The following is a 16,173-nucleotide window of genomic DNA, read 5'->3' on the forward strand; positions in this document are numbered from 1 at the left end:
CACATAAGCAATAGCCTTCAGCCTTCGCTATCACCAAATGTGGACACTTAACCTAAGTAAAATGCTTAATGACATGGATCAGCCCCGCAACAGTTGGCCATTCATACAAAACATGCTAAAATACATCAATTACAAGTATTTTGCAGAATCAACCCTAATTATATCAGCATTCTTCTACATTTAAACTCTGCATTAAAATTCAGAGTAGCAGAAAAACCTGTTAAAATAAACATGCCTCCATTATGGTGTGGACGTGTGGTGTATCATAGACAGCTAATTGCCTATAATATAAACAGTTTATGTCAAATTTAACACAACAAAATGCTCTAGCACTGATCTGGCCATACATCAAAAACAATTACCTTGAAATCATCAAGACATTCCAGATTAACAAGGATCCTGATCAACAAAGAATAATCAGCCTAAATTTCACAAACTCAAAAGAACAGAACATGACCACGATTTATAGACAGGATGTAAATTGTCTCCTAGAATGACTCTTTTTGCAAGAAAAATAAAAATTATCAATTTCCTAGAACATCTCGAATCTCGATCCTTCACATGTCCTACCTAAGTTCAAGGGCATATTCATCATTTTTTATCTTCTCAAGAATTCCAACTGAGACTTCTCCTATCCCCATATGATCACGAGTCATGAGACAATGTTCAAGGGAACTGAGTCATGTCACTTCTTATGTCATTTCATAAGACTAAGTTAAATCAAAGCAAATAATTAAATCCTATAAAGATTAATAATTTGATTAAAGAAAAAGATCAACAAAAAGGATGAACGTGGAGATAGTAGAGATGATCATTACTAGTCATCAAAAGCTCATACGCTAGCAGGGCGTGTTACACACTCACATGTATCACAACCACCATGGCCATGGTACACCGAGGCATACAGTAAAGGTTCTGATCACCAAGCATGAACATATCCAAAGCTCATACGCTAACAGTACATGACATGTGTTACACTCTCACATGTATCACATACCACCCCGGGCATGGTACACCGAGGCGTACAGTAAAGGTTTTGATCACCAAGCTAGATCATATCAACATATCCTTCAATAAATGAAACATTCCTATTGCCATTACTAAGCTACTCTAAACTCTAAAGTAACAAGTATAAAATTCAGCTATCTCAACAACACAAAACCATACACAAGCCAAAATAACAAACAATCCAAAAATTCTACACATTTTCGACAAGTAAAACAATATACATTACTGTATAAGAGTATAACCAATATAATGAGCTGCATGAATTACAATTACATTAACCAATGCCAAAATGTATAAGATTTCACCAAGATTAAGCCCAAACCAAATCAATATAAGATAAAAATGTATGATACACCAGATTTAACATAAAGGGGATAATCCCTTTGTAATGTCTAAATTAAAATCAGAAGCCGCCAGAGAAAGTACAAATTGGGTACAACTCAGAACATCATCGGACAAAATTGATAACAATTACTCAAATAACCAGGTTAATTCCATCAAACCTCAACGCCGAAATTAGATTGAAAAAATTAGGGTTTCATCGATGAGCAGTAATCAAGGTTTCAATGAACCTTAACCCATCAAATCTGGGTGAAAATTTCTCCTTCCCCATTGATGAAGACGATGATTGCGCGCCAAAAGACGCATTTTCCTGCATTAATTAAAAAAACAAATAAACCCCAAAACTCATAAATTCATAACAAAATTATAATTGAATCAAAATCCCAAAAAAGAAATTGAATTCAATTGGGGAAAATTACCTGTAATTGGGAAGGAAATGTGAAAAGAGGAACAGTAGAAGCTGCAAGAATGGATGCAACAAGACCGCTAGATCCCTTCATTTTGATTGAAATTCGATTGAATTGAATAATTGAAAGAAAAGGGTTTCAGAAAAATGGGCGAAATCCGGCTGAGAAGAACTCCGCCGGACCTCGACCAAGAAGAATCTGGAAGAACAGTAGAGTAGTTAAGAAGCAACCCTTTCTCTTTTGCCAGGAAGAAATGTTCTGTACTTTGCAACTCTCACGCTTTTCTTTCTTTGATTTTGTTTTTGTTTTATCGGATTTCTTGCTAATTTTGGTTGTGTTATTTATGGTCGGTGGTTACAGGTTACAGCATTCAAGTAATTAGATTAGGTTTGGGGTTACTAGGTTGGGAAAGTCTTCACTACTCTTAATTAAAAAAAAAAAAAAAAAGGAAAATAATTTTGTTGTCTATATGAACTTATGAAGTATGACACTTTCAATTTTGATGTTCTAAAGCCGATATTATCATTGCTAGATGCATCGGAAAAATAAATTGGAGTTTATTGAATTAATGTTGGTGATTTTAACGCTCTCTTAATTTGGTTGAAGTTATCAGTAATATTCTTTTAATTATCGTTGAGGATTACTGGTTAAAGTTATTAGCAATGGTGTTTTGATTGTCGTTAGTAATTGCTTAGTAAACCTCTATGTTGAAGGAGATAATTTGAATATGATAAACAAATTATATCATTAGAAGGAATTTGGTCAAAATTTATGGAGGTTTCAGTTTTTGCGTGATTGAAGACATTAGAATCATGTAACCCCCATATGTCATGTATATCGAGAAGCTACTAGGGTTACCGGTTGACGGAACTAGCCTATGTTGACTTCAATAATAAGAATATTAGAAAAGATAATTGCTTAATAAATCTCTCTGATATAAGAGATAATTTGATTTTGATTATGATAAATATATGACCTTAAAAAAAATGATAATCTTTTAAAGTTTCAATTGGTGATTGAAGACATTAAATTATAATCATGCAATAACATCATCATACATCATGTACATGGAGAAGCTAATAGAGCTACCAATATTCTACTAGACCTACCCTATCCAAACTTTGACAATAGAGAAATATTTACTAAATTGTATAGGTCTTATTCTTGTAGATAATACTACATATATGATTTTGCCATATGAGCAGACATTAAGACTTGTTAATTTGTTAGGGTGTATTTTCTTCACCGAACTTTATAAAATATAAATTATAATATCTAATTAGGCCGAATTTTCACCTTAAATCTGATTGGGCAATCTACTCGGAATAGGCATTATTTTTTTTTTTTATTTGAAACGCGGAATAGGCATTATTAGCCTTACAGCTTATTTTCAAAAGGTAAACATAACACATCCTCATATTTTATAAAACAGTTAATTAGTAAAATTGTTGATTCAAAATATTTCACCTTATAATTTAAGTACAATAACATGAGTAAATTAATTCATCATCATCTCATCAAATTAGCATTCCCCTACCCCCAAGGCCCCAACCCCACTCAACACCCCACATCTAAAACAATTTTCATTCAGGGTGGGTCAAGGTGACATTGGACAACCTTCCTCTATAAATATGTGAAGATATATTTCGAATGACTTATGATACAATGTGTGATGATCTTGTGCTGCTTCACAACAATATAAAGTGAATAAAAAGCCTTTTTATTTAGCTTATAGTAATCTAATCGCTAATATTTAAAGTTAGGAATAGACAGCTGAATGAAAATCATATAATAAGTGTATGTGAAGACATAAGATGTTGTACAGATTTTTTTTGACTAATAAATTAACAAATGAAAAATAATCCCAACTCCCCCACCCCCAAAAAAGAGAGAAAAAAGAGAGCCCAATCTCTTTCCCGTTTATAATACAAGGAGCAGCCTTCTCAATTCGCAGGGCCACGGTCATGCCCATCAACCTTCTTTCATTCCCCATCAAGAGGCAGGGAATGCTCCGAATGCAAGCAAATGGTTCTTGCAACTTTTTCATGAGCAAACAATGTCATGTCTTCCGCCCCATTCTTGCAAATCTTCTGGCCACTCCAAATATAACTGCTTTGGTCAAGAGCCCTCTGTCAACAGTGCACGCAAGAGCAATAGCCCCACCTACTATGACAACTCTAGGTATGGCTATTCCTGATTTCTCTGAAGAATTTGTATCTGTGTCGTGATTTTCAATTGGCAAATCACCAGTTGCAGCCTCCAAGGCCTTGAGGTAATCTATACTTACTCGAGTATAAGAATGAGCCATCAAAGCACAATGAGAAATTGTACCTCCAGACAATTTCTCTTTTTGGTATGTGCGCAAGCCAGGGTCTATCTTCTTAACTGCATTCCACATACCCTGCTTGATTCCAAGCTTCGCAATCTCCCAAGGAATACCCATATCTTCATGATGGAAGAGTATTACCTCACATGCAGTCATCTGGCCTTCCTTTTTCTGAGATTCAGCTGGTTCATTTTCATATGATTAATAGTTCAGTATTCCCTTCCAAAGCTATCGTAATAACTTAACTACTGCTAATATGAGTGGCTAAACAAAAGTACCTGCACGAATGCACCAACTTGAATAATAAAGATCAACACGCCTTGGTTTATCTCGTCTAGTCAGAGAGGGAAAAGGCACACCCTGTAACAAAACAGAAAAGGAGATGATTGGTCACTTAATTCAGCTATACATGTTTGAACGATAACAGCTTATTGGGTACTCCTTGTCAAATGATAAATCCACACCAATTTCATTTCAATGCAAAAAACCTAGTACACTGCCAGTTCGATTAAACAGTGGGAATAAGAAATTGGCCTGATGCAACTCTCAGATGTAACTCATGATAGTCCACCAGTATGAGCAACCAAAGTATGCACTTGCCCAACACCCTTTGGTCCCTACTAATTCACCCACAATCATTCAAAGACTCAATGGTAGTAATTGGTAAATTACCAGGAAGCAAGGGAGCACAATCAGACCCCAATCCAAAAGGATTTTCATTTAGGGAAACTTTAAATTCTTTAAAGGGTGCTATTGCGGAGGTAGATGCAGCTTACATCGTTCTCATTTTTTGTCACTAGTGGAGGGCAAAGGTTTCCACTGATGTCATCGATTCTAGGGAAGGTCCTGAAATCTAGACTTTTGAATTCAGTCACTTCCGAAAAACATTACAACAATGTGTTTTGGGGCTGCTCATGATCATGGAGCTTGAAACCGATCATGCTTCTCACCACTAAATGGGTATGAGTGGTATGACTCATATGAGTTATGAAGTAGTTCAAAACTTCAAATTGCCAGAGGTCTAAACTTCAACATCTTCTAATGTTCAAACATCTTGAACTTTGGCACCACTCTGCATCTATGTTTGAGCTTTGGCTGATAGATCTATTGATCTACGGATCTATAACGTTGTTTTGAGCTCTGTCTGTACATAGATTTTATGAGCTTTACCTCCAGGTGTTGCAAGTTCAAGCTCCTAAGAGTTTTGAGCTTTAGCTCTAGAATGTATCAAGTTCATGCTACTATTTAGATCCCCATATTTTTGCCAAAAAAAGAAAGAAAAACAAATTGAAGGCATAGTCAAAAGCTCACAAAAGCCAATGTTACCTTTGTGACGCAATAATAAGAGCCTCCAGATTCCCAGATCCGGCGACCAATTACATACTCTCTGTCACTGCAGAAGAATGGAAACTGCAAGGAGCATAAATTATGAACATGAACAACAGAGAAACACAAACGCTTTATCTGGAAAGAAAGAGGAGGAATTATAAAAGAATTGATGATGCCAAAATATACCTTGCGTACCCACTGCACTATCATGGTGCCGGTAGACTGAAACTCCTCCAATACAGCATGATGTATGAGCATATCATCCCATTTGGATCGAAATTCATCGTCCCAGAAAAAATCTCTCACCATCTCTGGAGTAGCATCTTCAAAGACAGTTCTACTACGATACTGTGGAGGACCAGTCTATAAAATGAACCATGCAAAGGTTAGTTACTACTTTTAAATACACAGAGAATCAGACTGCCAATCCAAAACTCTAAATTAATATTTGAATAAAATAACAAAGCATTCTTAAGTGGTAGCAATTAACTAACATGACAAATATGAAAAAACAAGGGAAACTAACCGGGGGATCTCTGCGCCAAGCTTGGTAGGTCATAGTTGGAGTAGAACGATCCATCATATGAATCCAAGCAGGCCCTCCATCTTGCACTTCAACCAATTGATACAAATGCCTCAAATCAGCTTCATTGAGAGCAGAGGCCACATGTCTCTCATGATTTGACAAACTGAAACATGAATTATAACCCAAAATATTTGGCAGATCATTGAGGAGAGCAAGAAAGCACTTGCAGAAATGATATCATTCTACCAAACTCTCAGATTAGAATATTATATGTATTAACCAAGAACCAATTAAAAGATATATAGCAAGACAGCCATTAGCATCTTCATCTTTGGTCTCCCAGAGCCTAGTAAAAGAAACCTTCCTTGGACTGGCTACCACTTAACATTTTCTAATATCTATTCATCAATATGAATCTTACCATGTTAACTAAACCCTGATTGCATACTTGTCACCGCCCGCGCCCCCCCCCCCCCAAAAAAAAAAAAAAAAAAAAAATCAAACTCAAACTCAAGGTACAAGCCAAAAGAGACTCGTAAATTAAATTCAGATACAGGACAGTCAATAAATAGTAAAATTGACATGATAAACAGATGATTAACCATGCAGAAGTGATTGCTAATCATACTTCACTGGCAATACTAGACCCTATGTGACCCATCATATTTAGGTTAATATATGAACAGCTATATATACCTTTTTTTAATAGGTAAGCATAACTCTGATGGCCCCTAAATGATCTAAACAGGCAAACATTTTATACGCCATATTATTAGAGTTGTCATTTCGGGTAAACGGGTCGGGTAAGAGTGGGTCGGATCAATTCAGATTAATTCCATAACCTATGCGGGTCGGGTTTGGGTTGGGTCATTTTCAAGTCGAGTCATTCTCGGGTTCAAGTCGGGTCATTCCATAACCTATGCGGGTCGGGTTTGGGTTGGGTCATGCTTGAGTCGGGTCACGTCAGGTCATACTTCTTATCGGGTTTGGGTCGGGTTTAGGTCGGGTTAATAACAAGTCGGGTTACATCGAGCTGGGTGAACAATAGATCGGGTTTAATTCGGGTTAAAACGGGTTAGGGTAATTCTCGGGTTCGAGTCGGGTTCGGTTCAAGTCAATAATTTGTAGGTTAGAATTAGGTAGGGTCATTCTCGGGTTTGAGTCGGGTTCGGTTCAAGTCAATAATTAGCGGGTTATAATTAGGTTGGGTCATTTTCAAGTCGGGTCATTCTCGGGTTCAAGTGGGGTTCGGTTCAAGTCAATAATTTGCGGGTTATAATCAGGTTAGGTCATTTCCAAATCGGGTCATTCTCGGATTCAAGTCGGGTTATGTTCAAATCAATAATTTGCAGGTAACAATCAGGTTGGGTCATTTCTAAGTCAGGTCATATTCGGGTTCAACTAACTATAAATAGATAATTATCATTTTTATCAAGCTAATTATTTTCTTTGATTATAATATATATGGCAATATACTAGGAAACTATAGTCTATAATTTCGGAAGATAATTATCTCCTTTGACCATATAACAAATATATACTATATTTAACTCTTAAATTTGAGGATGATTCTCCTTTCTTTTGCTGGCCTGGACCGACTTGGTCGATCTAGACAAAATGCTTTGATCAACAATAATAAAGTAGTCTAAATTGCATATAAGGTTATTTGAAATCGGGTAAGGAATAATTTGGGTCAGGTCAATAACAAGTCGCGTTTAATTTAGGTCAGGACAATAACAAGTCGGGTTGATTTCGGGTCGGGTTTGTAATAGGTTGGGTTAATTTCGGGTCGAGTTATGAATGGGTCGGGTTGAATTCAGGTCAAGTTAGTAACAATTCGGGTTAAATTCAGGTTTTTACGAGTTAAAACAGATTTGGGTCAATTTCGGTTCATGTCGGGTTCAGTGCAAGTTAATTAAATTGGCCATTGTAAACCGGTAAATCAGTGCAAGTTGTAAACTGGTAAATTGCCGTTTAAATGCAAATTGGATGGTTCCACACACCAATGGACTCCTAGAGGGTATTAGGGACCATGATAAACATTTCGACAATTTTTATTCCGGGCGAAAAACAATAAAAAATTTCTAAAATTGAAGGGTAATGTCCACGCTTTTTGAGAAATTTTGGATATTTCGGGGCTAGTGTCGCAAAGTCTTGAGATATTAGGGAATGCATCTGGGATCATATAATGCCGTCTGGAACAATATATGATCATTATATGTTGTCATAGATATTCGCGGTAGGCTTGAGTTAATGAAATCGGTGCAAGTTAGTTGTAAACTGGTAAATTGGTCGTTTAAAAGAAAATTGGATGGTTTCACCCACCCAATTGGACTCTCGGAGAGTACTACGGACCATGGTAAACATTTTGGCAATTTTTTTTTCAGGCGAAAAAAAGTCGAAAAAATTCAAAAATTGAAGGCTAATATATCCATGTTTTTTTAGAAATTTTGGAGTCTTTAGGGCCCGATTCCTAAAAGTCTTGAAATTTTAGGGAATATATCTCGGGGTCATATAATGTCGTTTGGAACCATATATGAACATTATTTGTTTGTAAAAAACGTTCGTGGTAGGCTTAAATTAATGAAATCGGTGCAAGTTGTTAACCATTAATTGGTCGTTTAAAAGCAATTTGGATGGTTCCACCCACCCAATTGGACTCCCGTGGGATATTAGGGACCATGGCAAACATTTTGGCAATTTTTATTTCCGTGCGAAATAAAGTCAAAAAATTGCAAAATTGAAGGCTTAATATCCATGCTTTTTAACAAATTTCTAAAGTTTCGGGGCCCGGTATCGAAAAGAAATGTGATTTTACGTCTCGAGGTCATATAACGTCGTTTGGAACCATATATAATAATTATTTGTTGTCATAAATGTTCGTGGTAGGCTTGAGTTAATGAAATCGGTGCAAGTTATAAACCGCTAAATTCGCCATTTAAAGGCAAATTCGATGGTTCCACCCACCTAATTAGTCTCCAGGAGGGTATTAGGGACCATGGTAAACATTTCGGCAATTTTTATTTACATACGAAAAAAAGTCGAAATATTCCAAAATTTAAGGCTAATATCCAAGTTTTTTTTAGAAATTTTGGAGGTTTAAAGGCCCGACGCCGAAAATCCTTGAGATTTCAGGGAATACATCTCGGGGTCATTTATATTGTTTGGAACCATATATGATTATTATATACTGTTATATATGTTCGTGGTAGGCTTGAGTTAATGAAATCGGAGCAAGTTAAACCGGTAAATTGGCCGTTTAAAGGCAAATTGGATGGTTCCACCCACCCAATTGGACTCCCATAGGGTATTAGAGACGATAATAAACATTTCGTCAATTTTATTTCCGGACGAAAAAAAAAAATTCCAAAATTGAACGCTAATATCCACTTTTTTGAGTGTCTATAAGTCTCGAAATTTTAGAGAATACATTTGAGAGTCATATAATGTTGTTTGGAACCATAGGTGATCATTATTTTTATCATAAATGCTCGTGGTGGGCTTGAGTTAATGAAATCAATGCAAGTTGTAAACCGGTAAATTTGTCGTTTAAAGGCAAATTAAATGGTTCCACCCACCCAATTGGATTCCCGAAGGGTATTAGGGACCCATGGTAAACATTTCGGCAATTTTTATTTCCGGGCGAAAAAAAGTTGAAAAATTCCAAAATTAAAGGCAAATATCCAAGCTTTATGAGAAATTTCGAATGTTTCGGGGCCCGATGTCAAAAAGAAATGAGATTTTAGGGGATATATCTCGGGGTTGTATAATGCCGTTTGAAACCACAAATAACCATTATATGTTCGGGTAGGCTTGAGTTAATGAAATCAGTGCAAGTTGTAAACCGGTAAATTGATCGTTTAAAGAAAAATTGTATGGTTCCACCAACCAATTAGATTATTTGTTTGTTTAAAGAAAAATCGTTTGGAACCATATTTGATAATTATTTGTTGTCATAAATGTTCGTGATAAGCTTTAGTTAATGAAATTGGTGCAAGTAGTAAACTGGTAAATTGGCCGTTTAAAGGCAAATTGGATGGTTCCACACACCCAATTGGACTACCAGAGGGTATTAGGGACCACGGAAAACATTTTGGCAATTTTTATTTTCAGGCGAAAAAAATCAAAAAATTCCAAAATTGAAGGCAAATATCCATGCTTTTTTAGAAATTTTTGAGGTTACGGGGACCGGTGTCGAAAATCTTTGAGATTTTAGGGGATACATTTCGGTGTAATATAATACTGTTTTAAACCATAAATGATCATTATATGTTGTCATATTTGTCCGTGGTAGGATTAAGTTAATGAAATTGGTGCAAGTTGTAAACTGATAAATTCGCCATTTAAAGGCAAATTGGATGGTTCCACCCACCTAATTAGACTCCCGTAGAGTATTAGGGACCATGGTAAACATTTCGTCAATTTTTATTTACAAGCGAAAAAAAGTCAAAAATTCCAAAATTTAAGGCTCGGTGTCGAGATTTCGAGGCCGGTGTCGAAAATCCTTGAGATTTTAGGGAATACATCTCGGGGTCATATAATGTCGTTTGTTCCGGCCAGCCAATTTCTCCCGGAGGTTATTAGGGACCATGGTAAATAATTCAACAATTTTTATATTCAGGGGAAAAAAAGTTTAAAAAAAATTCCAAAATTGAAAGCTTATATCCACGCTTTTTAAGAAATTTCGATTGTTTCGGGGCCCGGTGTCGAAAAGCATTGAGATTTTAGGGGATACATCTCGGGGTCATATAATGTCGTTTGGAACCATATATGATCATTATATGTTGTCATAAATGTTAGTGGTAGGCTTGAGTTAATGAAATCGGTGCAAGTTTTAAACTGGTAAATTGGTCGTTTAAAGGCAAATTGGATGGTTCCACCCATCCAATTGGACTCCCAGAGGGTATTAGGGACCATGGTAAACATTTCGGCAATCTTTATTTTCGTGTAAAAAAAATTAAAAAATTCCAAAATTGAAGGCTAATATCCACGCTTTTTGAGAAATTTTGGAGGTTTCGAGTAGAGCCGTCCGTAATCGGGTTGATTTCCAGTCGGGTTTGTAACAGGTTAGGTTAAATTCGGGTCGGGTTAAAAACGGGTCGGGTTGAATTAAGGTCGTTGAATTAAGGTCAGGTTAGTAACAAGTCGGGTTAAATTCGGGTTTTGACGGGTTAAAACGGGTTTGGGTCAATTTCAATTCAAATCGGGTTCGGTTCAGGTCAATAATTTACGGATTACATTCGGGTCCGGTCATCTCCAGGTCAGTTCATGTTCGGGTTCAGGTCTTACACACTCGGGTCAACTCGGATTTAGGGTTGGTTTTAGGTCGGATCAGGTCGGGTTTAGGTCACCATTTTTTCGGGTTTAGATGGTTCGGTTAATAATCGATTGTGAGTCGGTATTTTGGGTCGGGTCAACTTTTGACACCTTTACATATTACACCTTTGTTGCAACCTTTTGACTTTCACACTTGCCAAATGCACAACTATGACCACTAGTTCCTTTAATAATCCATTAGTAAAAAAGTTTCCATATTTTGCAGAGACAAAAAAGCATCTCTTACATTGGGACATTTGAAATAAATGGATCCTCAATTAAAAAAAAATAAAAAAAAAAGTTTATAAAAGGATAAGTAGGAAACAAAGAGGAATAAAAGGAGGGGGAAAAATCTAACTTGTTTATCGCTTTCTTAGAAGAAAAACCTTGTAAACTAAAAACTACTCTCCTTTCCAAACATTCTCACCAAAGTTGTTTTCATAGTTAATTCCGCATAATAAGCTACATCACTGCCTAATATCAACAGGAAACAGAATTACAATATAGTTTTGCCCTCTTCAAAAGAGATAAAGTGTTGTGGTCTTATTATATTAAGTAAGGTATGTTGTTAAACTTTATGGTATGGGCTCTTTGTCTTATTCTAACAAGAACAACTAAACAGTTCTTGAAGTAAGGTTAAGAGAACATAGCCTTGCTTACCCTCTCATTGCTATTAGCCCAAACAAGGCAAAACTTTGGCTAATGGCAAAATAAGAGGGCAGGGGGAGGGCATAAGAGTTGCTAGTAATTTTTCATCAGGTATTAACATCTACATTAACAAATTCTTAACTCATTTACAAGGTCAATTAAAACGTTCAAACAACTGCTAATTTGCCAGAGGTATATTATTAGCTCCAACTCCCTCTTATAACATACGGGATATATAATACCCAGCAACAACTAGGTACATTAATATGTTTTAGGCATCACATGTACCCAAAAATTCATCAATTGTGGTAAAGCCAACGTGTGAGTTACCCATTTAATTTTCTTAACATTCTAAAAACATAACAATGAAAACAAAAATCATAACCTCATTCCCAAAAGAACGGGGTTGGCTCCATAAACCAAGAAATTATGATAATTATCACTTGTGGTCATCCACAAAGATCCCTTTTTTATGGGTTTTCTCCCCCTTTCCTATCTAGTGCTACATGTTCGTGCAAACCTACTTTCTCAATGTCATTCTTATCTCCCTTAATCCAAGACATCTTGGGCCTTCTTCAAGTACTTTTCAAACCTCCATTATCTCAATTCTCATTTCTCAACCTTCCTTGCCAGTGAATCATGTAGTCAACATCACTAATCCCAAATACAGCTATACAAGATAGCTGATTCTCCCTCATCTTATCCTCAATATTCATAAATCCAACATTTCCTCAAATATCAGAGTCCTAATTGTATCTCTCAAATCGTTCCCACACATCCATCTCAACATGTGCAATTATGCATTTTTTTATAACACTCGTCTCCATAACACGTTATTTCCTAAATGCATAACATTTGGACTCGCATAGCAATGCAGGTCTAATTGTTGTCCTACAGAATAACAGAATTCTTTTCAACTTTAACAGCACACTATGATCAGGTTGATCACATAATAACTTAGTTGCAGTTGTTGGTCACTGCTCTCCACTTGAACCACCCAAACTTAACCACTATGAGTTACATCCTAATCAATCCTGAAAAACATTCATTAATAGCCATAATAGGTAAAATCTTACATCTAAAGTAAAACCATCTTCAATTCACCCCCTCCATGTACTCAGTTTTACCATAACTTACTCTAAACCCTAGTGATTCTAACTTTTGTCTCCGTCACTCTTACTTGCATGAACTCCAGTCTCATCAACTAACAAAATACCATCCACAAATAGCAAATACCACTGTGTATCATCTGGGTAGACCTTGTTCCTTCATCTGCAAGTAGCAAATACCATTGTATTTTCCACTTGAAGCGTTTCCATATGGTAAATAGGTGTAACTGTGTAAATGGGGATGAGCATTTGGACTCGCTATGTCTCCATTATTTCCAACCTTGCCAACCATGTTGGGATCCAAATTCAATAAGATTTTAGATATAACCTCCAACAAAGTTGAACATAAGTACAAGTACATTAAGTATTGGACAAATAATGGAATGAAACATGCTAGTGTTACTCAATTTCACAAATTCACGTAGTTTACTCTATATATTCTTCTCAATCTCAATAAGCTCAATTCGCTTTAGTTTCCAGCCAACCCTTCAAACCCAACACAAGCATCAATTTTCTACAATTTTGCCCATCAAAACAAACCTTATTCAATTTCTGTTTGATTCAAAACTGCTCCTAGTTCCATAATCACATTCTTAAGCCCATGAACAGGTTCAATAACCAAAAATCTAGTCAAATTCAAACTTCAATCAATCAATCATATCGCATACACTTTCATTCCACTATAATCCTACCAGAAATTAGGTGCATAACAATTACATGATACCTACAGCATTACACTTACCAACTTAAACCTAAATTTATCTTAATACCCATATGATACAATTGGACTAAATTAAACTACCCATTTGGATTATCAAACAGCAAACTACCAATCTAAAAGTCAAACAAACTTTTGATCAAAACAACCTAATATATTACAATACAATTGCATACAAATAAATAAATTTAAAAAAAAAAAAAACTGAAAACCAACCTTGAATTAGACTTCAAAAGGTTATTTTGCTCATCATCCAAATTGCCATTTGACACAGTCTGAGACAAGAATCTGGGAACCAGTGATTTCAAAGATATAAAACTATAATTTGAATTAAAACCCTTATCATCACTTGAAGAAGAAGATTGCTTTTGAGCTACACCACCACCAAAAATGGCCCAATTGGGCCTCCAAGCCCAACCCACAACAACTCCCACAAAAACAGCAATCCAAAGAGGTACAGTCAACAACATCAGCTCCAACAACATATCCCAGATACTGGGACTCTTTAAAACTTCCAATAACAATGAAATCACAATCATTTTCCCCTAAATTTAATCAAACCCTCGATTCAATTTGATCTGCGTTGAATCGAGGGTTCTTGGGTATGGGGAAGAATGGGGAGAATTCAGGATAAACCCCCCAAAAAAAAAAATTAAATTAAATTGAATGATAATTGAATAAATTGAAGGAAGAAGAAGACAAAAAGGGTAAAGTCAGAATCAGAAAGAAACACAGAAATGAGAAGTAAAAAGTGGATAAGGATTGGAGATAAGTGCCAGCTTATGAGCTCAAGCTGTGGTTGCTACTTAGACCAGAGATTTTCGGATTTTTTGTAGGACCTTTTATTTAATGAGTTTATGATCAATAAGTTTTAATAAGGGATACGGAATATGCTAATTTCTAGTTATTTTATTCCCTTAAAGGCTCAAATAAACGCTACAAATTAATTATGTTTTGATACCAGATTTGCTATTTTATTTTAGATGAGAGTGAAATGAACAAAACTATAAAAAACTAAGCCTATTATAGATTAATCATGTATTACATTTAGATTTGAAAACGTTTGGCGAGTTAGATAAAAAAATTCAAATTTATATAGTGTATTAAAGGAAAAATGATGCTTGAAATTGAAAAAAAAAATAATAATAACTATATACGGAGCATTTATTTATTGTATTAAAAGATGATATACATAAATGTCAAATCTTGTACTATGTATACAAGGATCATATAGTTTCATTTGATCCCATTTAATATTGTACTCAATATGCATTCCACAGTTGGTATTCAGTATTTTAGAGTCATAAATTCCAGTTAATAATTTTTTTTTCAATGTTCTGTACAAGTATTAAGTTGGTTGAATTGATTAAGAATCTATCATAACTTTGTTAGTTGGTTGATACTTGAAGCATTACATAGAATTCCTTTCAATTTGATAATGATGCTGAGATCACCTACACCAATTAGACACTTGTATAACGTTATTCAAAGTGCCTAAAATGTTTCAATAATGCAATTATTGTATTTTAATTAATTTATAAACTTTCAGTGTGTTTGGATTGAAGGAAATGGAAGGAAGGGAAGGAAAGGGAAATGGAGAGATGAAATATCTTTCATTTGGATAACAAAGAGGAAGAAAGGGAATTGGAGGGGAGAGAAATGGAGGGATTAAATTACAAGAAATTTATCCCTCTAACAAGGGAGAGATTGGAAGGAAAACTCACCATTCTTCCTTTTCCTCCCTTTCCCTCCCCTCCTCTTCTCCTCCCTCCCATTCTTTTTCTTCCCCTTTATTTACCCAAACACAGTATTAATGAGATTATGCCCATTTAAACTTTGTTATTATATGAAATTGTAATTTTTCTACTTTGGATCCATCATAGGGAAAGAAACAACAACAATGTACCCATAATTTATTTTATATTGACATCAATCATCAATACATTCACCTAATAGATGTCACTACTCCATCACCTCAAAGATATGAAGTGGGAGCGATATCACTACTCCATCACCTCAACCTCAATGGATTAGCAAGCTTAATGTTTAATGTTTAGGTTTATAAGTGAATTGGTACATACAAGTGTACAATATTCAGATAATGCTAATGATTAGTGGAGTAAGCAAAAGTAATTATTGGAGGAAATGCAAAACGAAGAGTAGTGGGTGATTTGACGGAGACAAAGATAAACGGCCATGAGTGACTATAGAGCATAATGAATTGTGATAAAATCATTATTTGGTCTTGGAATCTCATTACATGCAATTGAATTGAAAGTCTTTTTTATGGTTTTAATAAAACCAAGACATCAAAATTTGGAAGAAAGACGTGAAATTATTATTTTTAATTAATACTTGTTGTTTGTACATTTTTTATAGATAGTTCGATTAATAAATTCATTTCTTTTTATCTGTCTCAATTTCCCTTTTGAGCTGTTTAGGGA

General features: G+C 35.4%; 1 protein-coding gene and 1 long non-coding RNA gene across 2 annotated transcripts; both read right to left on the reverse strand.

The window, feature by feature from the left end:
• Positions 1–1,205: 1,205 nt before the first annotated feature.
• On the reverse strand, positions 1,206–2,158 carry LOC110722579. The gene is made up of 2 exons (XR_002511615.1): positions 1,770–2,158; positions 1,206–1,660 (listed from the first exon to the last, which is right to left on the reverse strand). It is a non-coding gene; the product is annotated as an uncharacterized LOC110722579 (long non-coding RNA).
• Positions 2,159–3,461: 1,303 nt separating this feature from the next.
• LOC110722791 lies at positions 3,462–14,558 on the reverse strand. Its single transcript, XM_021902086.1, has 6 exons — positions 13,946–14,558; positions 5,939–6,101; positions 5,599–5,775; positions 5,410–5,493; positions 4,362–4,443; positions 3,462–4,265 (listed from the first exon to the last, which is right to left on the reverse strand). The coding sequence occupies exons 1-6, from the start codon at positions 14,266–14,268 to the stop codon at positions 3,817–3,819; spliced, it is 1,278 nt and encodes a 425-aa protein (XP_021757778.1). The 5' UTR covers positions 14,269–14,558; the 3' UTR covers positions 3,462–3,816.
• Between the last annotated feature and the right edge of the window lie 1,615 nt (positions 14,559–16,173).

This window comes from Chenopodium quinoa, unplaced genomic scaffold (genome assembly GCF_001683475.1).
Source record: "Chenopodium quinoa cultivar QQ74 unplaced genomic scaffold, ASM168347v1, whole genome shotgun sequence".
NCBI classification, from domain to species: domain Eukaryota; kingdom Viridiplantae; phylum Streptophyta; class Magnoliopsida; order Caryophyllales; family Amaranthaceae; genus Chenopodium; species Chenopodium quinoa.

What these genes read in the sequence shown, in the direction of transcription:
- LOC110722791 (XM_021902086.1), bottom strand. Translation starts at nt 14,268, where the DNA reads ATGATTGTGATTTCATTGTTATTGGAAGTTTTAAAGAGTCCCAGTATC. An exon ending in TAGTGCAGTGGGTACGCAAG is followed by an intron (nt 5,494 to 5,598) that starts GTATATTTTGGC and finishes TGCTCCTTGCAG; the next exon opens with TTTCCATTCTTCTGCAGTGA. An exon ending in CTTATTATTGCGTCACAAAG is followed by an intron (nt 4,444 to 5,409) that starts GTAACATTGGCT and finishes GTTTTGTTACAG; the next exon opens with GGTGTGCCTTTTCCCTCTCT.